Raw genomic sequence first — 26,247 nt, 5'->3', positions numbered from 1 at the left:
AGGGGCAGCAGCCAGGCACAGTCAGCAGACAACAGCCCCAGCCCACCCACCCGCACAGAGAGGAGCAGAGCCAGCCCACCCCTCCCAGAGCAGGAGTGGTTCTAGAAGTGACGCTCACGCTCCCAAATGGCTATCCCCTGACGGTCCTCGCCCTAATTGACAGTGGGGCGTCAGCGAACTTCTTCTCGAGAAACTTTGCAGAAGAGCACCAGATCCAGCTTCTGCAGCTGGATTTTCCTCTGCACGTGGCGACCATTGACGGCAGAGAGCTGCTGGGAGGGGCCATCACTCATCAAACCCCCCCCATGAAAATGACGGTGGGAAGGCACTCAGAGACACTGGCATTCAACGTCACCACCATCTCAGACCCCCCCATCGTCTTGGGCATGAGCTGGCTGGCGCGCCACGACCCCTCCATCAGTTGGCACCAGAGATGCATCACTTTTGGATCGGACTTTTGCCTGGAACATTGCATGCAGCACCAACCAGGGGAGGGGCCTCCCATAGCCACGGTGGCCACCATGCACGTCAAAGGGGGTGAGGCGATACCCAAGCCGTACTGGGACCTGCAGGAGGTCTTCAGCGAAGCGGAGTCCGACCACCTACCCCCACACAGGCCTTTTGACTGCCAGATCAACCTGGTGCCAGGGGCAACTATACCCCCAGCCAAGCTGTACGCCATGTCAGACCAGGAACTGGAGGATCTGCGCGCTTTCATCGACAAGAACCTCAAGCGGGGGTTCATCAGAGAAAGCAAGGCAGCAGGGGGCAGCCCGGTCTTCTGGGTGGACAAGAAAGACACGCAACAGCGCCGTCTTGTGGTGGATTTTAGACGGCTGAATTCAGTGACAGAGCCAGCGGCTTTCCCCATGCCCAGAGTGGATGATCTCCTGACAGCGGCACGCAGGGGCAAGATCTTCACCAAGCTCGACCTGAGGGGGGCGTACAACTTGATCAGGATCCGGGAAGGCGATGAATGGAAAACCACGATGTTCACGCCTCTGGGCTCTTTTGAATATCTGGTGATGCCCTTCGGGTTGCAAGGGGGCTCAGCATGCTTCCAGGCCTTCATGCACCACGTCCTGGGGTCCCTCCTCTTCAGGAAATGCTTGGTCTTCCTGGATGACATCCTTATCTATTCCGATGACCCAGTGCAGCATGTGAAAGATGTCAGGGAGGTGTTGCAGCGCCTGAAGGAGAACCACCTGTATGTGAAGCTGGAGAAGTGCAAGTTTCACACCAAGGAGGTGGACTTCCTGGGCTACAAGCTGTCAGACAAGGGGCTGGCGATGGACAAGGACAAGGTGCAGGCCATCCTGGACTGGCACAGCCCCAGGACGCGCAAAGATGCCCAACGCCTACTAGGCTTCGCCAACTTCTACAGGAAGTTCATCAAGAACTTCTCTCGCGTTACGGCTCCCATCACTGACTGCCTGAGAGGCAAGCAGAAGTTCAGGTGGACACCAGAGGCGCAAGCAGCGTTCGAAAGCCTCAAGAGGGTGTTCGCCTCAGACCAGAACCTGTTCCACGTGGTTCAGGACGCGCCCCTACGCGTGGAGACAGATGCTTCTGATAAAGCTGTGGGTGCCATTTTGTTGCAACTGGACGCCAACAGAGAGTGGAGACCCTGTGCCTTCTTCTCCAGGAAGTTGACCCAGCCAGAGCGAAACTACACGGTGTTTGATCGGGAACTTCTTGCGATCCACGCTGCGTTCCAGCACTGGAGACACTTCCTGGTGGGCGCCAAGCACCCCATCCAGGTGTGCACAGACCACAAGAACCTGGAGTTCTGGAGAACTGCCAGGGTGCTCAACCAGCGGCAGATACGGTGGGCAGAGTTCTTCTCGAACTTCAACTTCTCCATACACTACATCCCGGGAGAGCAGAATGTCAGGGCGGATGCCCTCTCCCGCAAGCCAGAGTACATGGAGGAGGAGGCGCCACCGGCACCCAGGCACATTTTCCCCCCGTCAGCATGGTCCTGCGGAGCAGCAGTGGTGAGCGAGGCAGAACTCACAGCACTGACGGCAGCGGATGATTTTGCCAACCGCATCTTCAGAGAACTGAGAGGGGGGGGGAGCAGGCAAAAGACTTTGCAGAACGCAGGGGGCTGCTTTTCTACAAGGGTGCACTGTACCTGCCCACCACCCAGCTTAGACGTACGGTCCTCAAGCAGATGCACGACAACCCAACGGCGGGTCATTTTGGGAGGGACAAAACCGCTCACCTAGTCATGAGACACTTCTGGTGGCCAGGGGTGCGGGAAGATGTTCGAGACTATGTACGGGGCTGTGACACCTGCCAGCGGGCAAAGGTGGTCAGAGCAGCGCCACCGGGATTGCTGGAGCCCTTAGCCACGCCACACAGGCCGTGGGAAGTGGTGTCCATGGACTTCATCACAGATCTGCCTTCTTCCAGGGGCAAGACCGCAGTGTTGGTGGTGGTGGACCTCATGTCCAAAATGTGCCACTTTATACCGTGTGCCAGGGCGGTCTCTGCAGAAGAGAAGCCAAACTGTTTGTGGATCACGTATTCAGACTGCATGGATTACCTTTAAGGGTTATTTCAGATCGTGGCCGCCAATTTGTTTCCAGGTTCTGGCGGCGGCTCATGAACCTCCTGCAGGTGGAGGTCAGCTTGTCGACGGCTAGACACCCGCAGACCAATGGACAGGCGGAGAGGGTCAACGCCATTCTGCAGCAGTACCTGAGATGCTACGTCAGCCAGCGGCAAACGGACTGGGTGGATCGCCTGCCACTGGCAGAATTTGCCTACAACAATGCGGTGCACGTCTCCACAGGGGTGTCGCCCTTTAAGGCCAATTACGGGCGCGACCTCAGATCTTTCCCAGAGAGGGAGGGGGAGGAGGAGGAGGAGGGCCCACAGGCTGAGGATTGGGCAGAGGAACTGGAGACGGTGCACCAGCAGCTCAGAGAACACTTGGAGAGAGCCAAGGAAGCGTACAAGAAGGGGGCAGATCGCCACAGGCGACCGGGGGAGGTCATTAGGGTGGGGGACAAAGTTTGGTTGTCCTCGGAGGGCCTTCCCATCAGAGGGAGGTGCAAAAAGCTGGCGCCCAGAAGGTTGGGCCCCTTCACGGTCACGCAACAGGTCAACCCGGTGGCATACAGGCTGGCACTGCCAGAGGACATGAGGGTGCACCCAGTGTTTCATAGATCGCTGCTGTCGCCGTACAGGGAAAGCAGCAGGCTCCGAGGCAGCGAACAAACCCCTGAGGGAGGGGGGGAGAGAGAAGGCAGGGAGCAACTCAATGAGGCCACGGCCATCCTGGACTCAAGGAGGGGGGTGGGGGGCCTGGAGTACCTCATGGCATGGGAGGATGCTCCACCGTCCCAGAATGAATGGGTCCCAGCCACTCAGATACAAGAGGAATTCCTGGTAGAAGAATTTCACGCCCTCTTTCCCCATAGACCCAAGCCCTGGCACATGGAAAGGGAGGGGGAGGGGGAGGAAGCACGGGAGAGCAGTTCACCATGGCGCTGGGAAGCGGAGTTTGAGGAACCAGAGGATGAGGTATGGGTGTCACCGAGATCCACCCAGTCAGAGGAAGGAGCAGATTGGCAGAACATTTTTACCCCTACCAGCTCTGACGCCACGGACTTTTTGGGATTCCCGTCCTCCCAGGCGGAAGGGGGGGGCTCGCAGGACTGGGGGGAGGTGTTCACACCAACGGGCTCGGAAAGCACTGAGTTCTTAGGCTTCCAGTCGTCACCGACACCTGGGGGGGACCTGGGGAGGGGTGAAGGAGAGCTTGGGAGGGGGGTGGATGTGAGGGACAGGGGATATCGCGAAGTCCCTCCCCTCCTGAGTTCAAGCCCATCCCCGAGCACAGGGGAAAGCAGAGAGAGTTCCGATTCCAATGGGGAAGCAGGAAGTCGTGTCCGAGGCTCAGGCAAGGTAGAGGAGCCAGGGTCCCAGGTGGGACAGGAAGGGGCGAATAAGGGGGGGAGACCCATCCCCCCAACTCCGGAATTACGCAGAAAGAGGAGGGGAAAGAGGATGGGTCTGCCAAAGCTTTTGTGTTGGAGAAAGACGCGCCAAAAGCCATTCGGAGGTTCTGGAACCGACTGACCACATCACTCCGTGTAAATAGCAATGACTTCAGCACTGTAAATACGCAGCACCAATAAAAGAATAAAATGCAGAGCTGCGTAGCGTCGTTACTCTGAAGTAGCCCACTCCGGCCACTGTGACAACCCCCATCATTCTGCCCGGACACTGAGGTCCAGCACCGAGGGCCTTCTGACGGTTCCCTCGTTGCGAGATGCCAAGTTGCAGGGAACTAGGCAGAGGGCCTTCTCGGTGGTGGCACCTACCCTGTGGAACGCCCTCCCAACAGATGTCAAAGAGGGGGGGAAACTACCAGACTTTTAGGAGACATCTGAAGGCAGCCCTGTTTAGGGAAGCTTTTAATGTTTAATAGATTATTGTGTTTTATTCTTCTGTTGGAAGCCTCCCAGAGTGGCTGGGGAGACCCAGCCAGATGGGCGGGGTATAAATAATAAATTATTATTATTATTATTATTATTATTATTATTATTATTATTATTATTTTATTATGTCCACAAGTCCTAGCCTTAAGAGGGAGGGAGAAAAACTTCTCTCTCTCCATGCCATGCATAATGTTACAAATATATCCTCTCCCTCGCCTTTTCTCTAAACTTAAAAAGTCTCAAGCGCCGTTGCAACCTTTCCTGCATGTGTGTTGTAGCAGCCAGAACCCACAGTGTTAGGCCCAATGTGGCTCCCCTGGAAGCAGAGAGCAGAGAAGCCAGGCCATGCTCTCAGGCCTCGGCCTTCCTCTGCAGCACTTCCAAGAGCCGTGACCAGGTTTCCTTCCCCCCCCCATCTCCTAAGAAAACTCCCTGCATTCCTGGAGTCCAGGCAACCAAAACAGGTTACGAAACAGCCTCTTAATCAACATGGCTGGTTCTGGATCGTCAGCTTCAAGAGCTGGTGCTCAAACAGGGGTGACTTGTCTGCACTTGGCCTGCAGCACGGAAAACAGGCCAAGTGCATTGCTGCCCCTGCCCCCCCCTCCTGGTTGCTTGATGTCTCCTGCAAGGTCACTTGTGAGCCTGCCCCTCTCCTCCTCCTCCCTTTGACAGGGCCTGAAAGCCAACATGAAGCGCCTCTACCAGCTCATCACGGAGCCCCAGTTCACCCGCTGCACGAAGCCCTCCAAGTACAAGAAGCTGCTCTTTGCCCTCTGCTTCTTCCACAGCATCCTGCTGGAGCGGAAGAAGTTCCTGCAGCTGGGCTGGAACATCGTCTATGGCTTCAACGACTCGGATTTTGAGGTGGCGTGAGGTGGAAAGGGATCGGGAGGGATCGGGAGACCAGAAAAAGGGCGGATTCTGCAGGGGAGCCTGTTTGTGCCTTCCTTGTCTGTGCTCTGACTTGCCGGTCCACGAGGCTCCCATGTATGCTCAGAAAACCCCGGAACAAACTGCGGCTGAGCCTTCCCTGTGGCCTGAAGTGCCCAGGAGCGCCACCTGCCCTGTCAGTGACTCTTGGAAGTTAGTTGGCAGCTCACCACTCCTCAACTCGTGTCATGTAGCAGCAAAGTCTGCAGCGCTCCAGCCGAGTCCAGAGATTTCCTTCTCCCAGCAGAACAGCTTCTTCCAGAGTCCCCAGATAAGGGGAAAGCTCCATTAAACACGGCTATCTATTATATACAGTACTGCTGGTCTTTAAAGATGCTTATGTACAGAGAGATCAAGTAACACTAGCTCCATGCTGGCTAATGCTGCTGTGTTAAACCCACATCCTCTTCCCCTGTCTCACAGATTCAGAGTCAGACCCTGACAGCAAAGTAGGATAGCATCAGGACTTCACATAATGAAAGCAATCAATGCCCCCAGAGACTATTATACCTGTCTCTAAGTTCCTGAACCAGTGGGAGGGTGAGCGATTCAGCCAGCCATGCACACGATCTTGCCGGTGTTGCTATGGTAACCCAGTGCACCTGGCACCCTTATGTCAGAACATCCACATGTGTTCATATGACACCAACATGCTCCAAGCCACTGGGGATCACTCACAGCAGTCCTTTCACCCTTATCCCGTCTGCCATGTTTCTTTGGAACATGGGGCGCAAGCATGAGTTGCAGAAGTGTGTAGGGTGGTAAGGAGGTCTGGCCACAAGGGCTTTAGACGGATGCTGCCGAGTGGGCGAATTCTGGATGCTCAGCTTGGCGGTGGTCCCCCTAAGTGTCCCGTAGGCTGCCTGCTGAGAAAGAGGGAACCACAGCTGGGCCTCTGGGCTGATGATAATTTGGTTATTTTATTATTTATACCTAGCCCATCTGGCTGGGTTTCCCCAGCCACTCTGGGCAGCTTACAGCACATAAAAAATTGTAAAATGTACATAGCTTTCATACACAGGTGACTGCAATTATTGATCTCAGTTATATACTGTATAGAAATATAAATACAGGGCTCATCCACACTTCCACATGTGGTGCGCCTAGAAAGCTCAAGTCCTGGCAGGTTCCCTTTGCCCCGCTCCTCTCCAAGGGAAAACCTGCTCTTTAGTGATAAATCAGAACAAATGGCAATCTGGGAAAAACCCATATTCCTGTTAACTCTGATTGAGCACTAAAGAGTAGTTTTCCCCCAGGAGGGTGGCAGAAGCAGCAGAACAAGGGGTGGCGTGGATAAGCCAGTCTTTACTGGGGAACCCCGCCCTTGTACATCCCAGTCCAGGTAGCTACAGCAGGTGCTTCCTTGGCCCACGCCCTTGTCACCAGTGACGCTTCCTTCCTTCCCTGCCAGGTGTCAGAGAACCTCCTGAGCCTGTACCTGGATGAGTATGAGGAGACCCCCTGGGACGCCCTCAAGTACCTGATTGCAGGGGTCAACTATGGGGGCCACGTGACGGACGACTGGGACCGACGTCTCCTCACCACCTACATCAACGACTACTTCTGCGAGCAAAGTGTGACTACCCCCTTCTACAAGTGAGCTGGCGCCTGGGATAGCGGGGAAAGGTTGGGTGCGGGGAAAGCAGGGGTTGGCATGCTTGTCGGGCGCAGGAGGAAATCTTTGCCTGAGCAAGCCGGCTGGCCGGCCTCCCTCCCTCTGCAGGCTCTCTGTGCTGGACACCTACTTAATCCCCAAGGATGGCAACATCGCCTCCTACAAGGAATACATCAGCCTGCTGCCTGGCATGGACCCCCCCGAAGCCTTTGGCCAGCACCCCAATGCTGACGTGGCCTCCCAGATCACCGAAGCCAGGACGCTCTTCGAAACGCTGCTTTCCCTGCAGCCCCAGACCACGCCCACCGGAGTAGCTGGGCAGAGCCGCGAGGACAAGGTACCCAGGGGTCCTGGGCAGCCCTCCTGAGTTGGCCTTTCTGCAAGTCTCACACTTGTGAAAGGCCCTCACAGCTCGTTATTTGGCTGTGTGAACTTCCTGGATCCCAGGAGGGTTCCTCCGAGCGCCCGCTTTGTGGTGATGAGAGCAGACTCGGCACATGCTCAGGGGCACTCTCGTATCATGACAGTCCTTCTGAGGCTGAGCCCTGGTGCAGTGGTACCAAAGAGCAGGACGCGATCCCCTGGCAGGTCCCCCCGCTTCCCTACAGTTTCTTAGGTCTGTAGGAGCACGTCTAGTCTCCCTTCCCAGATGCCTGGGGCCCTGCAGAACTGAGCTGGCTTGGGGAGCAGGTGGTGGTTCCTGGGAGACCACCGGCCACCTCCCTGCTAGCGCCCTGCATGCCTCCTCTCTCTGTCCCCTTCTCCCCCTTCTCTCCAGGTGCTGGAGCTTTCAGCAGACGTGCGCAGCAAGATCCCAGAGGAGATTGACTACGAAGGCACCTGCAAGGTGCTGTCTGGGGACCCCTCCCCGCTCAACGTGGTCTTGCTGCAGGAGATCCAGCGGTACAACTCCTTGCTGCAGGTCATTAAGTGAGTGCCCAGGGGGACAGGGCAAGACAGGCCTCAGCACACACACACACACCCCGGTCCCTTTTTTTGTGCTCACCTCAGCTTCTCTTGTCCTCTGCCCATAGTTCCTCCCTGGTGGAGCTGGAGAAGGGCATTCAGGGCCTGGTGGTCATGTCTACGGACCTAGAGGAGATCTTCAACTGCATCTTTGACGCCCGCGTTCCCACCATGTGGGAGAGGGTAAGGGGGGGGGGAATGGGGCGGTTCCTGGTGCTTCCACCCCCTTCTGTGGGGGACCTGGTGTCCCTGAAGGAGGAGCAGGAAGGAGGGTGTGATCCGGGGGCTCCAAGCTGCTAGTCTCCCTTGAGGAGAGAGCACCCTGGTGCCTTGTAGGTAGAAACACCTGTTGTTTTGCTTGTGAACATATTTTGAACCTATTTTACCCAGGAGTAGCATAGATTTCAGGAGAGAGGTGTTTCTGGAATCCCTTGTGGGACCCACCAGGTTTCTCCCTCTCCTTCCCCCCTCCCCATCCTCTCTCCTGCCTTCACCCGACATCTGAAGAAGAGATTTCCCATTAGGGAGAAATGCATAATTCAGAAGCCTCTTCTGAACGAAAATATTTCAAAAACGGCTTCTTCCAAAGTAAGATTCCCCAGCGAAATACTGGTTTCTCCTTCCCGGGTTGCTGGAGAGCAGAGGGATACACACCTGCCACTTTTTGTGGGTTGGGGCCGGCAGCACCTCTTTCCTAAGGTGGGGGCTGTTTTTTTGGGGGGGAACTGGCTGGCTTGTCCCGCTTTGCCTCTCCCAGCTCCTGGCCTCCTCCCTCCTCCTGCAGGCCTACCCATCTCAGAAGCCGCTGGCCGCCTGGACCCGGGACCTGGGTCAGCGCGTGGAGCAGTTTACCCGCTGGGCCACCACCGCCCACCCTCCCGTCCTCTTCTGGCTCTCGGGCTTCACCTTCCCCACGGGGTTCCTGACAGCCGTCTTGCAAGCTGCTGCACGCATGAACAACGTAGGTGGTGGGTGACAAGAGGGTGGTGGCCGGGGCGGGGGGAGAGAGAGAGAGATTTTTGGGTCCAGCAGGAGGGCTGGAAGGGCTTGTGTGTGTCTTTGGACGTTTCCTGAAAGGGATGGGGAGACTGGCCTGGAAGGAGAAGAGAGGGCCGTGATGCCTGGCAGCAAGGACTGCTCTGCAGGGAGGGGAAGTGGGTCTCTGTGGCTTGAGAGCCAGGGGTCTCCCCCTAAGCCCGCCAATCTCCATCTTAAGCTCCCATTTGTTGTTGGACTACAACTCCCATAATCCCTGACCACTGGTCCTGCCAGCTAGGGATGATGGGGGTTGTAGTCCAACAACAGCCGGGGACTCGGGATGGGGAAAGGCTGGCTTAGGGGGAGACCCCTGGGCTGCTGCAGAACCATCTCATGTGGCTCCCTCCCTTTCAGATCTCTGTCGACACCCTCTCCTGGGAGTTCATTGTCTCCACCGTGGATGACAACAACCTTGTCTACCCGCCCAAGGTAAGTGCCTCTCCCAGGGCATACATTGCAGGGGGGGAGGGCTCAGGAGCCTGGGACCCCCTGAGCCAGCCCTGCGTGGTCTCCCTCCCTCTCTCTTAGGAAGGGGTGTGGGTGCGAGGTCTCTACCTGGAGGGTGCCGGCTGGGACAAGAAGAACTCCTGCCTGATGGATGCAGAGCCCATGCAGCTGGTCTGCCCCATCCCCACCATCCACTTCAAGCCCGTGGAGAACAAGAAGAAGAGCGGCAAAGGTGGGTGGCCCCTGGGTGCAAGGAGACAGACAGAAGACACTGCCTTAGGCCAGCTCAGACCCTTTGCCCACCTTGCCCTGTTACAGCCTGCTCCAGCCTTTGCCAACCTGGCGGCCTCCGGCTCTTTCAAGACCACAACTTTGTCCTCCAAGGCAGCTGGATGGCACCGGGTCGGACGCCAAGGTTGGCAGAGTCTGTCTCTCCAGGGTCGTCGCCATCCCCGGCTACCGAGCCTCTTTTAGCACCTGTTGGTGGTGTCGCCCCAGTTGGTGGGAACCCATGGCAAACCCCCCCATTTGCAGAATGCCCTCCCTTGTGAGGTGCCCCACTCTCCCCCAATATTAACACTCAAGAGAAATGTCAAAACAGACCCGTTTACCCAGTTTGATGGAGGAGGCAGCCATGTTTCTGAAACCAGAGAAAGAGTGTGCTCCTTTGCTCAGGTCTTGCTTGCAGACTTCCCTTTGGGGCAGGCATCCCCAAACTGCGGCCCTCCAGATGTTTTAGCCTACAACTCCCATGATCCCTAGCTAACAGGACCAGTGGTCAGGGATGATGGGAATTGTAGTCCAAAACATCTGGAGGGCTGAAGTTTGGGGATGCCTGCTTTGGGGCATCTGCTTGGCTACTGTGGGAAAACAATGCTGGCCTAGATGGGCCCCCTTTGGCTAGATCCAGCAGCTGGACTCTCCTTATGTCCTTAAGAAAGTTCCATCTACATGAGAACAGGGCCTTTTCTGCAGTGGCTCCCCGTTGTGGGATGCTCTCCCCAAGGAGTCTCACCTGGTGTGCTTATTATATACCTTTAGGTGCCAGGCAGAAATGTCCCTCTTTAACCAGGCCTTTGGCTGACTAACATCCTACGGTATATGTGTTTTTGGGAGGGGGTGTCTTTGGTTTGTGTTGTTTTTCTTCATGTAACTATTATGTATTTTGTGTTTTTATCTTGTATTTTTATGCTGTCAACTGCCCTGAGATCTTTGCATGAAGGGCAGTAAACACATATAATAAATAAATTAAAATAAGTCCTGAACTTATAAGTTTAGGGTAGGTTTTTAACTGGTTTTTAGAAGCTTGTTTCTAACGGTTGTACTGTAATTGCATTTGTATGGATATGCTTGCCACCCTGGGAGAGTATAAATCTAATGACTAAACAAATAAATGTCTCTAGGGATGTACGCCTGCCCTTGCTACTACTACCCCAACCGGGCTGGCACTGCCGGGCGGCCTTCCTTTGTCATTGGCATCGACCTGCGGTCCGGAGCGATGCCCTCTGACCACTGGATCAAGAGAGGCACAGCCTTGCTGATGAGTTTGGATACCTGAAGACATCTCACCCCATACGAACCCCTTTCTCCCAAGGAACCTTGCTTCTCTGACTCCCCCCACCCCACAGTTTTAGGTAGAATTAAAATAAAGCTATTTTGTTTACAGTCTCCTTTGTGTGTGTCCTCTTACTTGACATGGGAAATCCCCATCTCAGAGCTGGGATTAGATCATCTTCTGGGGCAGACAGAACTTTAGGCTGCCTCCACACCATACACTGAAAAAGCACATTCTCCATGCCTCTCCCGTGCCCTGGAAACTGTAGTACACGCCTCGCAGAGATGCAGCTCCCAGCAGGATCCCTGGAGGGGAGGGGATGTCTTTTAAATGTATGCTGTGGAAACACCAGCGATGGGGCAGAAGAGCTGCTCTTTGGGGCCCTCGAGGTTGTGGTGCTGCGGGGGGCCAAGTTCATTGGAGCCCCGCCCCTATTTTGTGAGATGGATGTGGGGCTCTGGAGAAAGGGCAGCTCTGTGGTGCCAAGAGCCAAGCAGGCCAGAGAGAAGGAAATACCTTTCTGGTGACACACGGCTGGCAGAGAGGAGCCATATGTCCTTTCCATTGGCAGGCACATGTAGGGGGGGAGGGGAGGCGTCCCAGTAGCAACTGGGGAGCAAAGGCCAGTTGAGAAGGAGGCCTAGGGACAGTCCTGGGAGGGAGGGCGGCAATGGGGCAACTACAGTGATGATGGTGGGCAGTGGTCTCTGGGGAGGGTTTATGCTAGAGGAGAGAACCCTGCTGCTCCTGGAAGGGGCAGGTTTTCCTTCGTCCGGGGTGGGTCTGGATGACCCCGGCGTGCCCCTCCGCCCATTCCGTGCACGAGGCGGCCTCCTCCTCCTTCCCTGGAGAAGAGGGCAAGCCGGGTTGGACTTTGGCCTTTAATTCCCCCTCCCCTTGCAGGCCGCGAAACTTTCCCTCCGCGGCCTTTCCAGCGGGAGCCCCTTGTGCGCTTTTGCGCGCTGGCGGGGAGCCTCGCCGGCGCCTCTCGCCGCTGCTGCTGCTTCCCCGCGCGGGGAGCGAGGCTGGCCCGGGCGCCGGGGGAGGAGGAGCGGCGGGAGAGGGAGAGGGGCGGGCGCAGGGCGGAGGGACGCTCGGATCCTGCCCAGGGAACAGAATTGACACGAGCGAGGGCGGGGCAGGCGGAGGCGCCGAGCGCGTGTTTGCGTTGGGGAAATGGAACTGCGCAACCGGAGAGCGGACTTTTCCAGGCGCGGAGTCCCCGCTTCTCCTGCGGGCGCGCGCGCTGAGGGCGCGCAGCGGCCCCGGACTCCGTCCCTCCCTCCTTCCCCGGCCCGCTGCAAAGTTCCCGCCGGCCCGCGGAGGGGGGCGGACGGAGGATGCTCGTCCCGGCGCCCGGGGGGCACAGCAGCTTGGCCAAGGGACGCGCAGGGAGCGCGCAGAGGGATCTCCAGCCTCGTCGTCCTCCTCCGCGGGCGCGCACGCCAGCCAGCCCACCCCCAGGTAAGAGGGGGCAAGGGAGGGGGGTGTTTCCCTGCCTGCAGCACGAGGGCGCCTCGTTTCCCACTTGCAAGTTTGTTTGTGTATTTATCGGCTGCGTTTGCAATCCCGCCTTCTTTCCAGGACCTCAAGGGGGCGCTCGTAGCTCTCCTCCCTATGATCCTCCCAACAACCCTGCGGGGTAGGAGAGAGGGGGCGCGAGTGGCCCGACGACCCCCACGGCCCAGACAAAGTGGGCGATCTGAAATCAGGTCTCTCCCAGGGGTCCCCACCCCCAGCAAGGGGCGCGCGGGGCTTTCGTTTTCACCGACCCCCGCGATGGCGAAAGCGGGCTGCGCCTTTTGCAATTTCCCCTTTTTTTTTCCTTGGGAACAGGGCGGGGCTGGCGGGGGGGGAGCCGTGCAAAAAGATGAGCAAGAGGCGGACGGTGCGAGGGCGGATTGCGGGGGGGGGGAGGGTTGAAACGGGGATCATACTTGACTTTCCTTCTTGCAGATCTGAAGGGTGTGGGGAGATGGCCAACTTACTTGTTTTTAATAAAGGCAACGGATAGAACATATGGAGCACGTATATACATGGAGCTGTGTTCTACTGAGTGAGACATCATCTGGCTCAGTCTTGTCTTACACTGGCGGGCAGCAGGAAGTCCGCCAGGGTTTTAGCTTGGATGCATAGAATTGTAGGGCTGGCTGGTGGGAACCCGTGAGTGATCTAGTCCAGCCTGCAGCTTGAACTTGGGATCTTATGCATGCAAGGAAGATGCTCTAACCACTGAGCCACTAGCCTCCCACCACCTCTTATGGACAAAAAAGGCTCCCTCTCCCCTTTAAAAGCTGAGCTAAAATGGAAGGTCCCCTGATCGTTGGGCCTGGAGGGATGTGTGTGCTTGTGTTTTGGAACCACTTATGGGATGGCTTATATTTCTCTCCCCGCCACTCTCTGAGCATTCTCACCCCCCTTCCCCTCCTCTTCCACTCTTCCCAGCCCTGCAGGGGTTAAAGGTTAGCAACTGGGGGAGGGGGTTAGTGTGCCATTCCTGTGTTTTCATGCCTACTTCCGTTAAAGAGGGGATTATTCCTCCTCGCCCTTGAAATTGCCTCCATCTTCATGCCACACGTCCCTGCTTTACCCTATAGTACCATCCCTCCTGCCGTACACAGAATACCACCAAGGCTTTTAGCGTGGGGGCAAGGGGGTGGACTGGATGGCCTTTGGGAGGAACCCCTTTTTAATAAAAGGCTCGTTTTGTTCTCCCAGTCCCACCAACTGCTCCAGCTGGTAAGGGCGTCTTGAGAGGGCTTGGTGCTGGAGTGCCCTTGTTGCCTGGGTTCTGGGTTCCAGTTAGGAAATCCAGTGCATGGGAATCTGGTTCTAGCTTCCTATTGGGCAGCTCAGAAATGTGATGGCAGCCTGAGAGTGTGGCTCTGGTTTTAAGGCAGACATGCTTCTGAACACCAGTTGCCGGAAAGGGCAGGAGAGGAAAGCGTTCTGCTCGAGTCCTGCGTGCGAGTTTTCCCACGGGCGCCTGGTTGGCCACTGTGAGAACAGGGTGCCATCCTTGGCGTGGTGTGCGTCCCGACGTGCGAGCTTTTGAGTTTCACAGAACTGTTCTTCAGATAGGTGGGAAAGAGTCCAGTGTAACCCGGTAGCTTGCTTGCATGTCCCAAGCTTGCTGAAGTTGGCCCTTGCTGAAGTTGGCAGTGAGTGCATTTGCCAACCTGTTTGCCGAGCACCTGCAGGGAAGGAAGAGGCATTTTTCCAAGTGCCACCAGGCTTAGGATCAAATGTCTGTTGACTCTTGTAAGTAAATCCCGTGTGACGTGGCTCAGCCCTGGAACGTAGGCAGGAAGAAGTGAGTGGCTCTGGAGCATGTGCAGAATGCCTTTGCCTCAGAGCTGAGCAATGACAGCCACCTTTGGGTGGGATGGTGTGTCCAGGCCAACGTGGGCCTCACTCTTTAAGCCTTCAACCCAGGAGTCCTGCCTCTCTAAGATCAGGGCCGGCTCACCCATGAGGCAAGGTGAGGCGGCCTCAGGCAGCACGATCACCAGGGCAGCAGATCCGGCTTCCCAGGAATCCATTTTCTGCTGCTGCTTTTGCAGCTCGGCTGCGCTCCCCGCTGATCAGATCCGCTGCCATGGCAGCCGATCTGATCTCTGCACAATTCCATTTTTGGTTCCACGCTTGTAGATCCATTCATAAGAATGCGAGGGCGCCTTTTTAAAAAAGGGAAAACGGTTATCTTAACTGCAGTCGCTGTAAATGAGCGTTCTTTGGCCTGGGAGGCTGGAACCAGCTGCGCTTTCAGTTGGTGTCCACAAGAGGGAGAGCCAAGACCACGGAAGGAGGCGAGATAATTCCCGCCCCCCCTTTAACCCCAAATGCACAGGCTCCAGTTCCCTGCTGGGGATTAGAGGCTGTAAAGCTCTTAAATCTGAGCCATCGTGGAGTTTAGTGCTGGGAGTGGGAGATTCAGGACAGATTAAAGGGAGCACTTCTTTTGCACAGCACATTGTTGAACTAGGGAACTCGCTTCTGCAGGAAGCAGGGACAGCCGCCGAACTAGGTGGCTGCTAGCCCTGATCCCATGCCTGCAGAACTCGATGCATTTTCTTGAATACCAGTTGCTGGAAGCCACAAGAGGGGAGAGGGCTCTTGTGCTTAGATCCTGCTTTGCAGGATTCCTACAGGCATCTGGTCAGCCACTGTAAGAACAGAATGCTGGACTAGCAGGTTATTTTTATGTTCTTATGTCCAGATTTTTCCCCTCATGAGGCTTGCAGCAAACCTATGTGAATAATGCAGGCTCATAAGCATGCGCAGAGTGCATTTCTAGCTGAGAAATGCAGGAACATAAAAGATGAATGCTGTTTAGCATGTAGAAATGTGGTCCATCCGTCCATCCGTCTGTCCCCCCCAATCACAATCAGCCAAAACATATCTCTACTCACAGTGATGCCCATGGTTCTCCGTCTCTCTGTTTTATCCTCACAACAGCCCTTTGAGGTAGGCTCAGCCTGGGAGACGCCGGCTGGCCTTCGAGGTCGTCCAGCGACCTTCGTGCCCGAGTGGGGATTTGAACCCCAGTGTCTCCCAGGTCCTGGAACAGCACTCTTTGAGTGCTGCAGCACACAGGCTCTCTGCACATGCTCAGGGCACCCTTTGCCAACGGAAAGCTCCTTTGGCTGGGGTGATGAGAATCACTGTGCAAAATGTCTGGGAGGCACCCAGGTTGCAAAAGCTGGCTTAGGGGGCAATTGGGGGCAGGTTGGCTGGGCAGGCGGAAACCTCAGGAAGAAGAATGAAGTAGGGTGCCCCATAGCAGAGGTTATTTCCGTTTGGTTTTTCCGCTCAGCCGCGAAAGGTAAACTTGTACGCCGCTATTTTGCTGTTGCGACACAGCGCCGGGGTGTTTGGGCAAACCTTCAAACCTCGATCCTTTTATTTCTCCAGGGGAGGCAGGGGTAATTCCGCTACTAATTATAGTTTTCAGCCAATTTAGCCGGGCGCCTCCAGCCCCTCCCAGTTCCAACCCCATATGCTCTTGCAAGGGGGAACCGTAAGGCGGAGGCGTTGGGTTTAATGAGCAGGTGTTGAGAAGATGTTTGGCAAACGCCCCAGTCTCAAATCTCATCTCTTAGGGACTAGGCTCTTGTTAATGCGTCTGTGAATCGCTGTCCCCTGGCGCTGCGGTTTCTGGAGAACCAGATGCAGAAGCCATCATCTGAGCTGGGCGGTGGGGGGGTGGGGGTGGGCATGCAGAAGAGAGAAGCCGGATCGTCTGTCTTCCTTATGTTTGGTTGGGTGAAGCCCCCCCCCCAAAAAAAATCAAATTTATTTCATTTACCCTAGGAAAGCCTTGCAACTCCTGGCTGACAAATAATTGGCACTGGATTTGTAGGCCCTGAACAATGGCTTTGTGAGGGAGGAGGGAACATCGTAGGGCCAGCTGCCAGGCAGGCAGAAATTCACCAGGGAGTGCTTTCTGGATTGTGAGCAGCTGCGGGAGGCAGAAAATAGGTACCCCAAGCTTTTTCCGGCTGCAAAAACTTCGAAACTGGTGCGAGTCCGGAAGATCTGGAGGGCGCCAGGCTGAGGGGAGGCTGATCATAGAATCATAGAAGAGTTGGAAGAGACCACAAGGGTCATCCAGTCCAACCCCCTGCCGAGCAGGAAACACCATCAAAGCATTCTTGACATATGCCTGTCAAGCCTCTGCTTACAGACCTCTAAAGAAGGAGACTCCACCACACTCCTTGGTAGCAAATTCCACTGCCGAACAGCTCTTACTGTCAGGAAGTTCTTCCTAATGTTTAGGTGGAATCTGAAGTTTGAATCCATTGCTCCGTGTCCGCTTCTCTGGAGCAGCAGAAAACAATCTTTCTCCCTCCTCCATATGACATCCTTTCATATATTTGAACATGGCTATCATATCACCCCTTAACCTTCTCTTCTCCAGGCTAAACATACCCAGCTCCCTAAGCCGTTCCTCATAAGGCATCGTTTCCAGGCCTTTAACCATTTTGGTTGCCCTCCTCTGGACACATTCCAGCTTGTCAGTATCCTTCTTGAACTGTGGTGCCCAGAACTGGACACCTTAAGAACTGGTCCTTGCTTCTTGGTACAACTAACGCTCTATGGTTCCCTCCCTGTGGTGCAACCCAATCTAACTGCTAGGCAGCACAGCCGTGCAAATCCACCTTGCCACACCTTTTTAGCCCTCTAGGGAGGCGATGGAGGCCCCCTGTGTGTAGTGTCTGGCTTGTTATTTGAGTGGTGGGCCACCTGTCGTGAGCAGAGGCCTGGACCAGGACGGGTGAGGAGAGAAACCGGATCCCCGCCAGGGAGGGAGGGAGGAGGCCAAGGCTTCACCTGTGTCCCAGCTGGCAGGGCGGGGCTCTCTGATCCCAGAAAAGGGGCCGTTCTGCCCATAATCGGGAGGAATCAGGATTCGAAAATGGCTCCAGGAAAAGTGTTTGCGTCCTGCCAATGAACTACAGATTGGCCTTTTCGGCCCCGTTGTCAGGACTGGAACTCGCAATCTGGGCATGAAAATCCCCAGGTGGCCTTGAGCCGTTCTCTGTCTCTCGGCCTAACCTACCTTGCAGGGTTGTTGTGAGGGAGAAACAGGTGAGTGGGGAAGCATGAGTGGTTTTAAGAGTTGAGGCTGGATAGCTAAGTCGGCAGGGCACGAGGCTTGTGATCTTAGGCCTGTGGGTTCAAGTCCCACGTGAGGCAAAAGATTCCTGCACTGCAGGGGGCTGGACTAGATGACCGTTGTAACCCCTTTCCAATTCAGTGATTCTAAGTGTATTTCATGCTGTTAGCTTACTTATTTAACTGGTTTTTTTAAAAATGTGTGTTTTCTGTTGCATTTGTTTTAATTTGGATTGCGAACATCCGTGGGTCCTGCATGAGGAGAAAGGAGGAGGGATATAAATGAATTTAAAATAAAAATGAAAATTGTATGCCACCTTGAGATGAAAGATGGGCAACCAAATATGAATGCAAACTTTATTCCCTTCCGGCACCACCATCCCATAACACTTCCAAGGTTTTTATTACTTCACAAAGGAGGGGGGTTGTTAGTGTCCATGAGGATAGACCGCTCTCCTCCGAACAGGTGTCCTGTCCATATTTTGCGATGCAATCTCCCGCCAGCCTCAGACGAACTGTGGAACTCCCTGCCACGAGACGCGGCGGCGGCCATTCATTTGGGTGGCTTCGATAGAGGGCGAGGCAAACCCATAGAGGAAAAGGCTGTTGGACTAGATTCTTAGGGTCCCCACTGCACAAGTTGCCACAAAATTTCATCTTTGGGGTCTTCAGAGGTGAGGTGGTGGGGCTTATAGGCCTGATATTGAGGGGGGGGCATCGTCTAAGGTTCAAGGTGTGAGACCTGAATGGGAACTTCTCCAGAATCGAGCACGGTGGTTCATTGCGAACCCCCCATTCTGCGTGGGAGGCCTCTCTCGCACCCCTCCTTTTTGATGTGGGTGCAAGGAGACGTCAGCTTCCTGCTCTCAGTGCACAAAACAGGAAGTCCTTGCCCCCCCCCCTGAAAAAAATGAAAGGTGGGTAGGAACGACCTGGCCCCAAACCTCCAGGCTTAGAAACTCAAGAGATGTAAGCAAATCGCCAGATGGCACCTTAAACCTGGGTTATGGCCGCCACGACAGAATGTCTTATAATAGATAATAATAATAATAAATTGTATTTATACCCTGCCCTCCCTTGATAGAAAACAACTGATTAAAATACAACCTAAGAACAAGATTAAATACATTAAAATTAAATTTTTAATGTATTTCTCCCCAGTGGAATTATTATTATTATTATTCCTTTCATTTCCATACCTCGGTATAGTTCAAAGAAAAATCTCAAAGCGGCTTACAACACATTAAATGTCAAATAAGACAATCCGGAATGGAAAAAAATTCAAGCTTCACGGAAAATATCTTGCATCCTTCCCTTAAGTGGCTTTTCCCGTACAATATTTTTTTTACCTACTTAATTTATAGGAACATTAGGAAAGGGTCATTCGACAGTGGAACGGGCTGCCTTGGAAGGTGGCAGCCTCTCTGTTGGGGGATTTTAAAATAGAGGCTGGGTGGCCCTCTGCCAGCGATTCTTTGCCTGTGATTCCTGCATTGCAGGGGGTTAGGCTAGAGGACCTCTGGGAACCCCTAAAATTCTGTGGTTCCATGGTGCTAAAGAATCCCTGGCAGCAGGTGGCTGTCCAACCTCTGTTTAAAAACCTCCAGCTAAGGTCAGTCCTCTACCTTCTGAGGTCGTAGAAATGTAGAATGGTAGATTGGAAAGGGACCCCCAGCGGTCATCTAGTCCAACCCGCTGCAAGGCTGGAATCGCAGCTCAAGAATCCCTGGCAGATGGCCATCCAGCCCCTATACCTTTTAGAGCGTTCGCCACCTTCTGAGCCTGCCTCATGAGATGCACAAAAAGTTCCAGCCTCGGTTGACGCACGTATTTGTTTTTTTGGGGGGCGGCAGGCTTTCTCATGCGTCTGACGAAACAGGCGCCAGTCCACGAAATCTAAACCTGTTCGTCTTCTTGCCGTTTGCCCTCCGGCCCCCTCTGCCTCTGGGCTGCCTCCCGGCCCCAACCGGCTGCTGGCAGGTTAATCATCAACCTCGGAGTGCCTTTGCCCTCACCTGGAAAGGAGGAACAGGTGATTCTCCTTCTCCCCCCCCCCCAAATACCCCACCCTTTGTCTCCATCTGTCTGATGCTCTCTTCTCCCCTGGCGGATGTGAGTTTGTGCATCTCTCTCTCTCTCTCTCTGTGTGTGTGTGCAAAGATCCCATCCCCACCCCGGCCCAGTTCTGCAAGTTGGTTGCATGGGAGAATTCACCGAGCAGGAAAGCTTATTGCTCAGCAATTTGTGGGTTCCCGCAACCCCAGAGGTTGGGAACTCACAAGGAAGGGAGTTTTCGTGTTGCAACAAAGTTGGCCCACGCAGGCGCACCTTGCCTCTGTTCCCTGCCTGGGGATCTTCGAATCGTATGGCTAGAAGGGGGGCATCTAGTTCAACCCCTTGCAGTGCAGGAATCGAACCCGCCACCCTGAGATTAAGAGCCTCGCCGCGCTCTACTGGCCAAACTACCCTACCCCACAAGCCCCCTGCCTGTAGCCACTGAAGGTTGGCAATTTATTATTATTGATTTGTCTGCAGCCTTTCTTTCCGAGGAGCTCAAGGCGGTGAACTCGGGGCTCTTCCCCACCCCCCATTTTGTCCACACAACAACCCTGCAAAGGATGAGAAAGGGGGTAATCACCGAGTGTGCTTCATGACTGAGTAGGGATTCGAACCAGTACGCTAACCACTACACCACACTGCCTCCTGGCAACACTTTTCTGGACAAACAAATGTTGGTGGCAAGAAATGAACAAGTATTTCTGAGAGTAAGAATGGCTCGACCTCAGAAGGTGGTGGGCTCTGCTTCATTGGAGGCTTTGTGTCAGAAATGCTTTAGCTGCGATTCCTGCACTGCCCGGGGGTTGAGCTGGATGGCCTCTGGGGTCCCCTTGACAGTTCTACAGGATCCTGGGAACTATAGTTTGTTAAGGTTGTTCGGAGACATCATCACAGAGCTACAGTTTCCCGGAGCTCCCTGGGAGGAAGGTTTGGCTGTAAAACCACTCTGGGAATTGTACTCCCTGTGGGGAAGAGGGCTCTCAGCAAACTACAATTCCCAGGATCGCGACAGTGGTTCAATACTGCTTTAAATGTATAAATGCAGCTGCCGCCTGAGTCATGCTCGTTAATTTTAATGGATCCATTATTCAGCGAGTCATGAACAGCAACCGCCAGGACAGCCTGTGGCAAGAAGTTCCGCAGGTTAGCGTCTCCCTCTGCGAAGAAACGCTGCTCCTTTGTTGAGCAATGGCGCGCACAGCTTGCGGGGCAGGTGTGGGGAGCAAGACTGAACTGGATCGGGTCAACCGCCTCGGCAAAAGATGAGGCCTGGATCTGGAAGCAGTATGAGCTGAAGCTGGAACCTGCAGCTCTGGGTGGTGCAGCCTAGTGGGACCCCTTTCCTCAGCCTGTGTGGTTCCCCCCCCCCCAATTTGCGTGTTTGCTTGGCAGTTCACTCGCTTTGTAGTTGGCAAGAGCCTGCTTTAGCTTTGCACATCTTGCTGCTGTGTGGTAGTCTGGCTGCTGTGGAAGCTGTCTGTTTGGGATACTTGATGCTTTACTAGTGATGCACTATCTAATGCTTTACTGAGTCCCGCAGAAGATGGATTCTCCTTCCATGGAGGTTTTTAAGCAAAAATTGGATGGCCACCTGTCATTTGTGATCTAGTGGAGATTCCTGCATTACAGAGGGTTGGACTAGATGACCCTTGGGGGTCCCCCCAAACTCTGTGATACCAGTTTAGCATCCTTTCCCCAGTGGAGGAAGATAGCCTGCCTTTGCATCTACCGGTAGTTTTCTACACTGGGGGAGGAAGTGGGAAGAAAGTGCTGAGCATAATTCACGCTGTGCTGAATCCCTTTGACCCAAGGTTCGGCCCTGAGACTTAAATTTCAGTGCTAGCCCTGAAGCATGTGCAGTGTCAGAAGCCTCTGAGTGTGTGCAGAGTGCATCACTCCCTCCCCTGTTAGCCTCTGAGTGCGTGCAGAGTGCACCGCTCCCTCCCCTGTCAGCGTCTGAGTGCGTGCAGAGTGCATCGCTCCCTCCCCATTAGCCTCTGAGTGCGTGCAGAGTGCATCGCTCCCTCCCCATTAGCCTCTGAGTGCGTGCAGAGTGCATCGCTCCCTCCCCATTAGCCTCTGAGTGCGTGCAGAGTGCATCGCTCCCTCCCGTCAGCCTCTGAGTGCGTGCAGAGTGCATCGCTCCCTCCCCTGTTAGCCTCTGAGTGTGTGCAGAGTGCATTGCTCCCTCCCCATTAGCCTCTGAGTGCGTGCAGAGTGCATCGCTCCCTCCCTATTAGCCTCTGAGTGCGTGCAGAGTGCATCGTTCCCTCCCCTTTAGCCTCTGAGTTCGTGCAGGGTGCATCGTTCCCTCTCCTTTAGCCTCTGAGTGCGTGCAGGGTGCATCGTTCCCTCTCCTTTAGCCTCTGAGTGCGTGCAGAGTGCATCTCTCCCTCCCCGTTAGCCTCTGAGTGCGTGCAGAGTGCATCGCTCACTCCCTCCCTGTTAGTCTCTGAGTGCATGCAGAGTGCATCACTCCCTCCCCGGTAGCCTCTGAGTGCGTGCAGAGTGCATCACTCCCTCCCCTGTTAGCCTCTGAGTGTGCGCAGAGTAGTAATAATAATTTATTATTTGTACCTAGCCTACCTGGCTGGGTTTCTCCAGCCCCTCTGGGCGGCTTACAACAAAAAATTAAAATACAGTCAAAGTGCATCACTCCCTCTGCCAACCCCTAGCCCCCCAACCTCTGGTCTTGCAAAGCAGGCTTGAGCCCCAGCTGCTCTTATTTGCGGAAGGGGGAAGGGGAGGGGGTTGCACCCCTGCTCTTCCCTCCCCATCTGTGCCTTGCCAAGTTGGCTGCAGGACCCAGAGATTGGGCTTTTTTGGGGAGGGGCAGGGAGCAAGCCCCCCCCCCCGCACTCACGCACACACATGGCCGCTCAGCTAGGGCGCTTGCCCTGTTGCTATGGGAACAGTGGCAGGAATGTTTGCCCTCATCTCCAGCCGCCCTATTAACTTTCCAGGGATGCTGACATCACCGGGCGCGGGGGCCAATGGGAGCTCTGCAGCGGGGCCTGGTTGCCGGGGCGATGGGGAGGGCAGGCCTGGAACAGCTGCCGGGAGATTGCACGTGCGCGCACACACATCCCACAGGGCACGCCCGGACATGCTCCCTCATGCATGGAACACGCCTGCACACGCTAGCCCGCATGGCCGAGGAGGGGGAGGGGAGCTGCGATGTGCGCGCATGGCAAACATGCGCCGAGCGCATGGTCCGTGTTAACTCTTTGCACGCCGGGCCTGCGGTTCCCGTGCATGGGAACATGGGAAGCAGCCTCCTGCCGTGTCAGTTCATTGGGGCCCCACCGGGCCTAGGTTGCCTGCACTGGCTGGCAGTAGCGGCTTGGGGAAGTCTCTCCCTAGCGCTTCCCAGGGACGCCATCATTATTGATGAAATGATACGCCCCCCTTCGTTTGTCGAGCTCGGGGCGGTTGGCAGCTTTAAAGCACAAGATAAAAACACAAAATGCATAATAAAAACAAGGAACAAAAAGTCCAAATAACTGAAAGGCTGCAGGGTTTCACAGTCAACGTGTGTGTGTGTGGTGTGTGTGTGTGTGTCCCCTTGCATGGCTTTTCATAAAGCCATCAAATGGTAGAGTTGGAAGGGACCCCCAAAGGTCATCTAGCCCAACCCACTGCAACGTGGGAATATTTTTCCCAACGTGGGGCTCGAACCCATGATCTTGTGCTCTACTGACTGAGCTATCCTCTTTATTCCTGACCTTCGACACAAGGTTTACCTACAGTGGTACCTTGGTTTGCAACCGCTTTGGATTACAACCACGTCAAACCCTGAAGTGTGTGTCCCTTTTTTTGGATTGCAGCCCATTTTTATTTTTTGGGGGGAGGCCCCATTAGCGAAAGTTTGCCTTGGGTTTCAACCTGTTTGGTTTACAGTGGAACCTCGGTTTACGAGTACCTCGGTTTACAAAAGCCTCCGTTGATGAACGCCACAGACCTGGAAGTGTTTACATCAGGTTTCCGCGGCGTCGGGTGCGCAGACGCGATCTGCACAGCTCACGCATGTGCAGAAGCGATCTGCGCAGCGCGTGCATGCACAGAAGCGCTCTATCGGCGCTTCACGCACGCACAAAAGCGTGCCTTTGGCGAGCGAATGCCTCGGCGAGTGAACACCTCGTGCGCAAACTGAGGTACCACTGTACAATTTATATTTTTCAAAATATAGTCCGCCGTCCGCCCCCAAGTTCTGAGGGACAGGGGACCGGCCCCCTGATGAAAAAGTTTGCCGAGCCCTTATCCAAAGGAAGATGGAGCAAGCGTGTTTCCTCCTGCTCCGGAGGGTAGGACTCAAAACAGCGGCTTCAAGTCACACGAAAGGAGATTCCAACATTGGGAACAACTCTCTGAGAGTAAGAGCAACGCAGGACGGACGCGGTCGAAAGATGGCGGACTCTCTTTCCTTTCGGGTTCCTAAGCAGAGGTTGGACGGCCATCTGTTGGGGATCCTTGAGCTGTGATTCCTGGGGTTGGGCTGGATGACTTTCAGGGGTCCCTTCCACATCAGAAAGGCTGAACCTTTTGTACTCTGGGTTAATTAACCCAGAGTAGCTGCCTCCCTTGTGATGGCAGGGGCGACGGAGATGCATTTGGGAGCGAGGGGAGCCCAAAGAGGGGCGTGCGGTTGTGTTTCACGCCGGCACACCTGCAGGTGGTTCCTCTCCTCTGAGGAACGTCTTTCATTTCAGGTGGCCCATCTGTTTCCTCAGCATCAAGGCAACCTGCTCCCTCTCCTCCCCACCTCAAATCCCTTTGCGGGCAAGGGGTTGGTCTACTGAATCATCAGCCGTTTCTTCCGAGTGTGCATCTGTGTGCCATTTTATAGAACCGCAGCGTCGGACGGGGCCTCCAGGGTCATCTAGTCCAACCCCCTGCGACCCCAGGAACGTTTCGCCCAATGTGGGGCTTGAACCCACGGCCCTGAGATCAAGAGTCTTGGGTTCTACCGACGGAGCTGTCCCAATTCCCCCAGAGTTGGGTGCCTTGTAGTGATTTCCTTCTGAAGCAATGCAGTGCAGGGTCTGGGTTCGAGTGCCATGCCTACATCGGGCGAAGACTCCTTCCCTGGACACCCAATAGGTTTTCGGCAAAAGGACGGCGATTAAAACGACAACAAGCAGGCTGCTAATTCCTTTCCAGGAAAGATATATATGCTCTGCAGAGCTATTTCTTCCACCTGAGCAAGGCACACAACCCACACATTTTGCTGATGTCGAGGCCCTTCAAAAGCAAACAAAACAAAATCATTATTTCCCCCCTGCTTGCAATTTTGGAGAGTGCATAGAAAACATCTCTCTTCTTCTTCTTCTTCTTCTTCTTCTTCTTCTTCTTCTTCTTCTTCTTCTTCTTCTTCTTCTTCTTCTTCTTCTTCTTCTTCTTCTTCTTCTCCTCCTCCTCCTCCTCCTCCTCCTCCTCCTCCTCCTCCTCCTCCTCCTCCTCCTCCTCCTCCGTTCAGAGGGGCTCACTGCTTGCTTTTCCTCCCAGGTTCCTGTTGGCAAGGACTCGCCCTCTTACCTGGCGAGAGCCTGCTTTTGTTTGGGTATTCTACTGCCGCAGGGTAGCCCCTTAGAGCAACAGTTGCCTTGAGTGCTGTGTTGCCTCTCCTCATCTATCTATCTATCTATCTATCTATCTATCTATCTATCTATCTATCTATCTATCTATCTATCATCTATCTATCATCTATAGACAAAAGTTTTGGGCGGTGTATGTTCGATGGGTTGGTTCGTGTGTTTGACATCTGATAGCTATGTGAAGCGGCAAGGACAGGAAACATTGTTTGCCACGCTTTTTGAACTTCGGCTCTGCCCCCCCCCCAAGAAGGGGAGGTTTGGGGGCATGCTTCCTCCTCCCACCCCCTCACCACATGCCCACCCTAAAAATGCAGCTGGTATATTTATAGGGCAGGCGAGTTATCCTTTGACTTCCTCTGGGCCCCTTTGTGGTTGGGGGGGGCAGGTTTGTGGGGCAGGGCTGAAGCCTGTGTCCCGTGCTAGTTGGCCCTTTGGAATCAACGCGCAGGACTTTGCTCCCTTCACTCCAATAGGCCTACTCTGAGTTGGACTAGCAAGAGGTGCAACCCTGAATTTCTGTTCTACGAAGCACCAGCAACGGGAGCTTTCAGCCCTACCTTCTGTGGCATGGCACAAGTATTCCCATTTCACAGGTGGAGAAAACTGAGGCGAGCTTTCGGATCCGAGCCTGGCCTGTGTTTTCCAGGTCTATCGCCCAGCTTGGCAGGAGCCTGAAATGCTGAAATGAAAGGGGCCTAAATATTCCCTTTCCATCGCCTCCTTTCCAAAGCTCAGGCTAATTGCTACCAGAGGCGAAACTCTGGGGGCTGGAAAAAAAAAAAACCCAGGCAGGGTTTCCTGGCCCGGTTGTGAGTTTTCTGGAAAACTGGGACGGGGAATGAAAATGCAGGTGTAAGTGCCCCACAGAAACATAAGCAAGAGCAAAGGATTCTGGGAGTCACGCCAAGCCTCATAGTGCGTTCTATAAGCAAAGGTGGGCTTGGCTCACTGGGCTGTGCACCAATGCTT

At 54.7% G+C, this 26,247-nt stretch overlaps 2 protein-coding genes across 6 annotated transcripts in view; both read left to right on the top strand.

Moving 5' to 3' along the window:
* Positions 1-11,129, top strand: part of DNAH2 (dynein axonemal heavy chain 2) — a 149,025-nt gene extending 137,896 nt beyond the window's left edge. For 2 of the 3 annotated variants that reach the window (XM_060281903.1, XM_035134845.2), the window contains exons 80-88: positions 5,130-5,321; positions 6,799-6,983; positions 7,111-7,339; positions 7,781-7,932; positions 8,037-8,151; positions 8,753-8,929; positions 9,361-9,435; positions 9,535-9,685; positions 10,857-11,129. In XM_060281903.1, the coding sequence (XP_060137886.1) occupies positions 5,130-5,321; positions 6,799-6,983; positions 7,111-7,339; positions 7,781-7,932; positions 8,037-8,151; positions 8,753-8,929; positions 9,361-9,435; positions 9,535-9,685; positions 10,857-11,011 (1,431 nt within the window). In that variant the 3' untranslated portion in view covers positions 11,012-11,129. Of the gene's footprint in view, positions 1-5,129; positions 5,322-6,798; positions 6,984-7,110; positions 7,340-7,780; positions 7,933-8,036; positions 8,152-8,725; positions 8,930-9,360; positions 9,436-9,534; positions 9,686-10,856 lie in introns of all 3 variants that reach the window. The other variant, XM_060281902.1, reaches the window with a different exon arrangement.
* Positions 11,130-12,116: 987 nt separating this feature from the next.
* Positions 12,117-26,247, top strand: part of KDM6B (lysine demethylase 6B) — a 98,462-nt gene continuing 84,331 nt past the window's right edge. For all 3 annotated transcript variants that reach the window (XM_060281901.1, XM_060281900.1, XM_060281894.1), the window contains exon 1: positions 12,117-12,472. The gene's annotated coding sequence lies outside the window, so the exon portion shown is untranslated. The remainder of the gene's footprint in view (positions 12,473-26,247) is intronic.

Source organism: Zootoca vivipara, chromosome 13 (genome assembly GCF_963506605.1).
Source record: "Zootoca vivipara chromosome 13, rZooViv1.1, whole genome shotgun sequence".
In the NCBI taxonomy this organism is placed as follows: domain Eukaryota; kingdom Metazoa; phylum Chordata; class Lepidosauria; order Squamata; family Lacertidae; genus Zootoca; species Zootoca vivipara.
The sequence above is the reverse complement of the archived record's forward strand: the minus strand, read 5'-3'. Positions and strand labels throughout refer to the sequence as shown.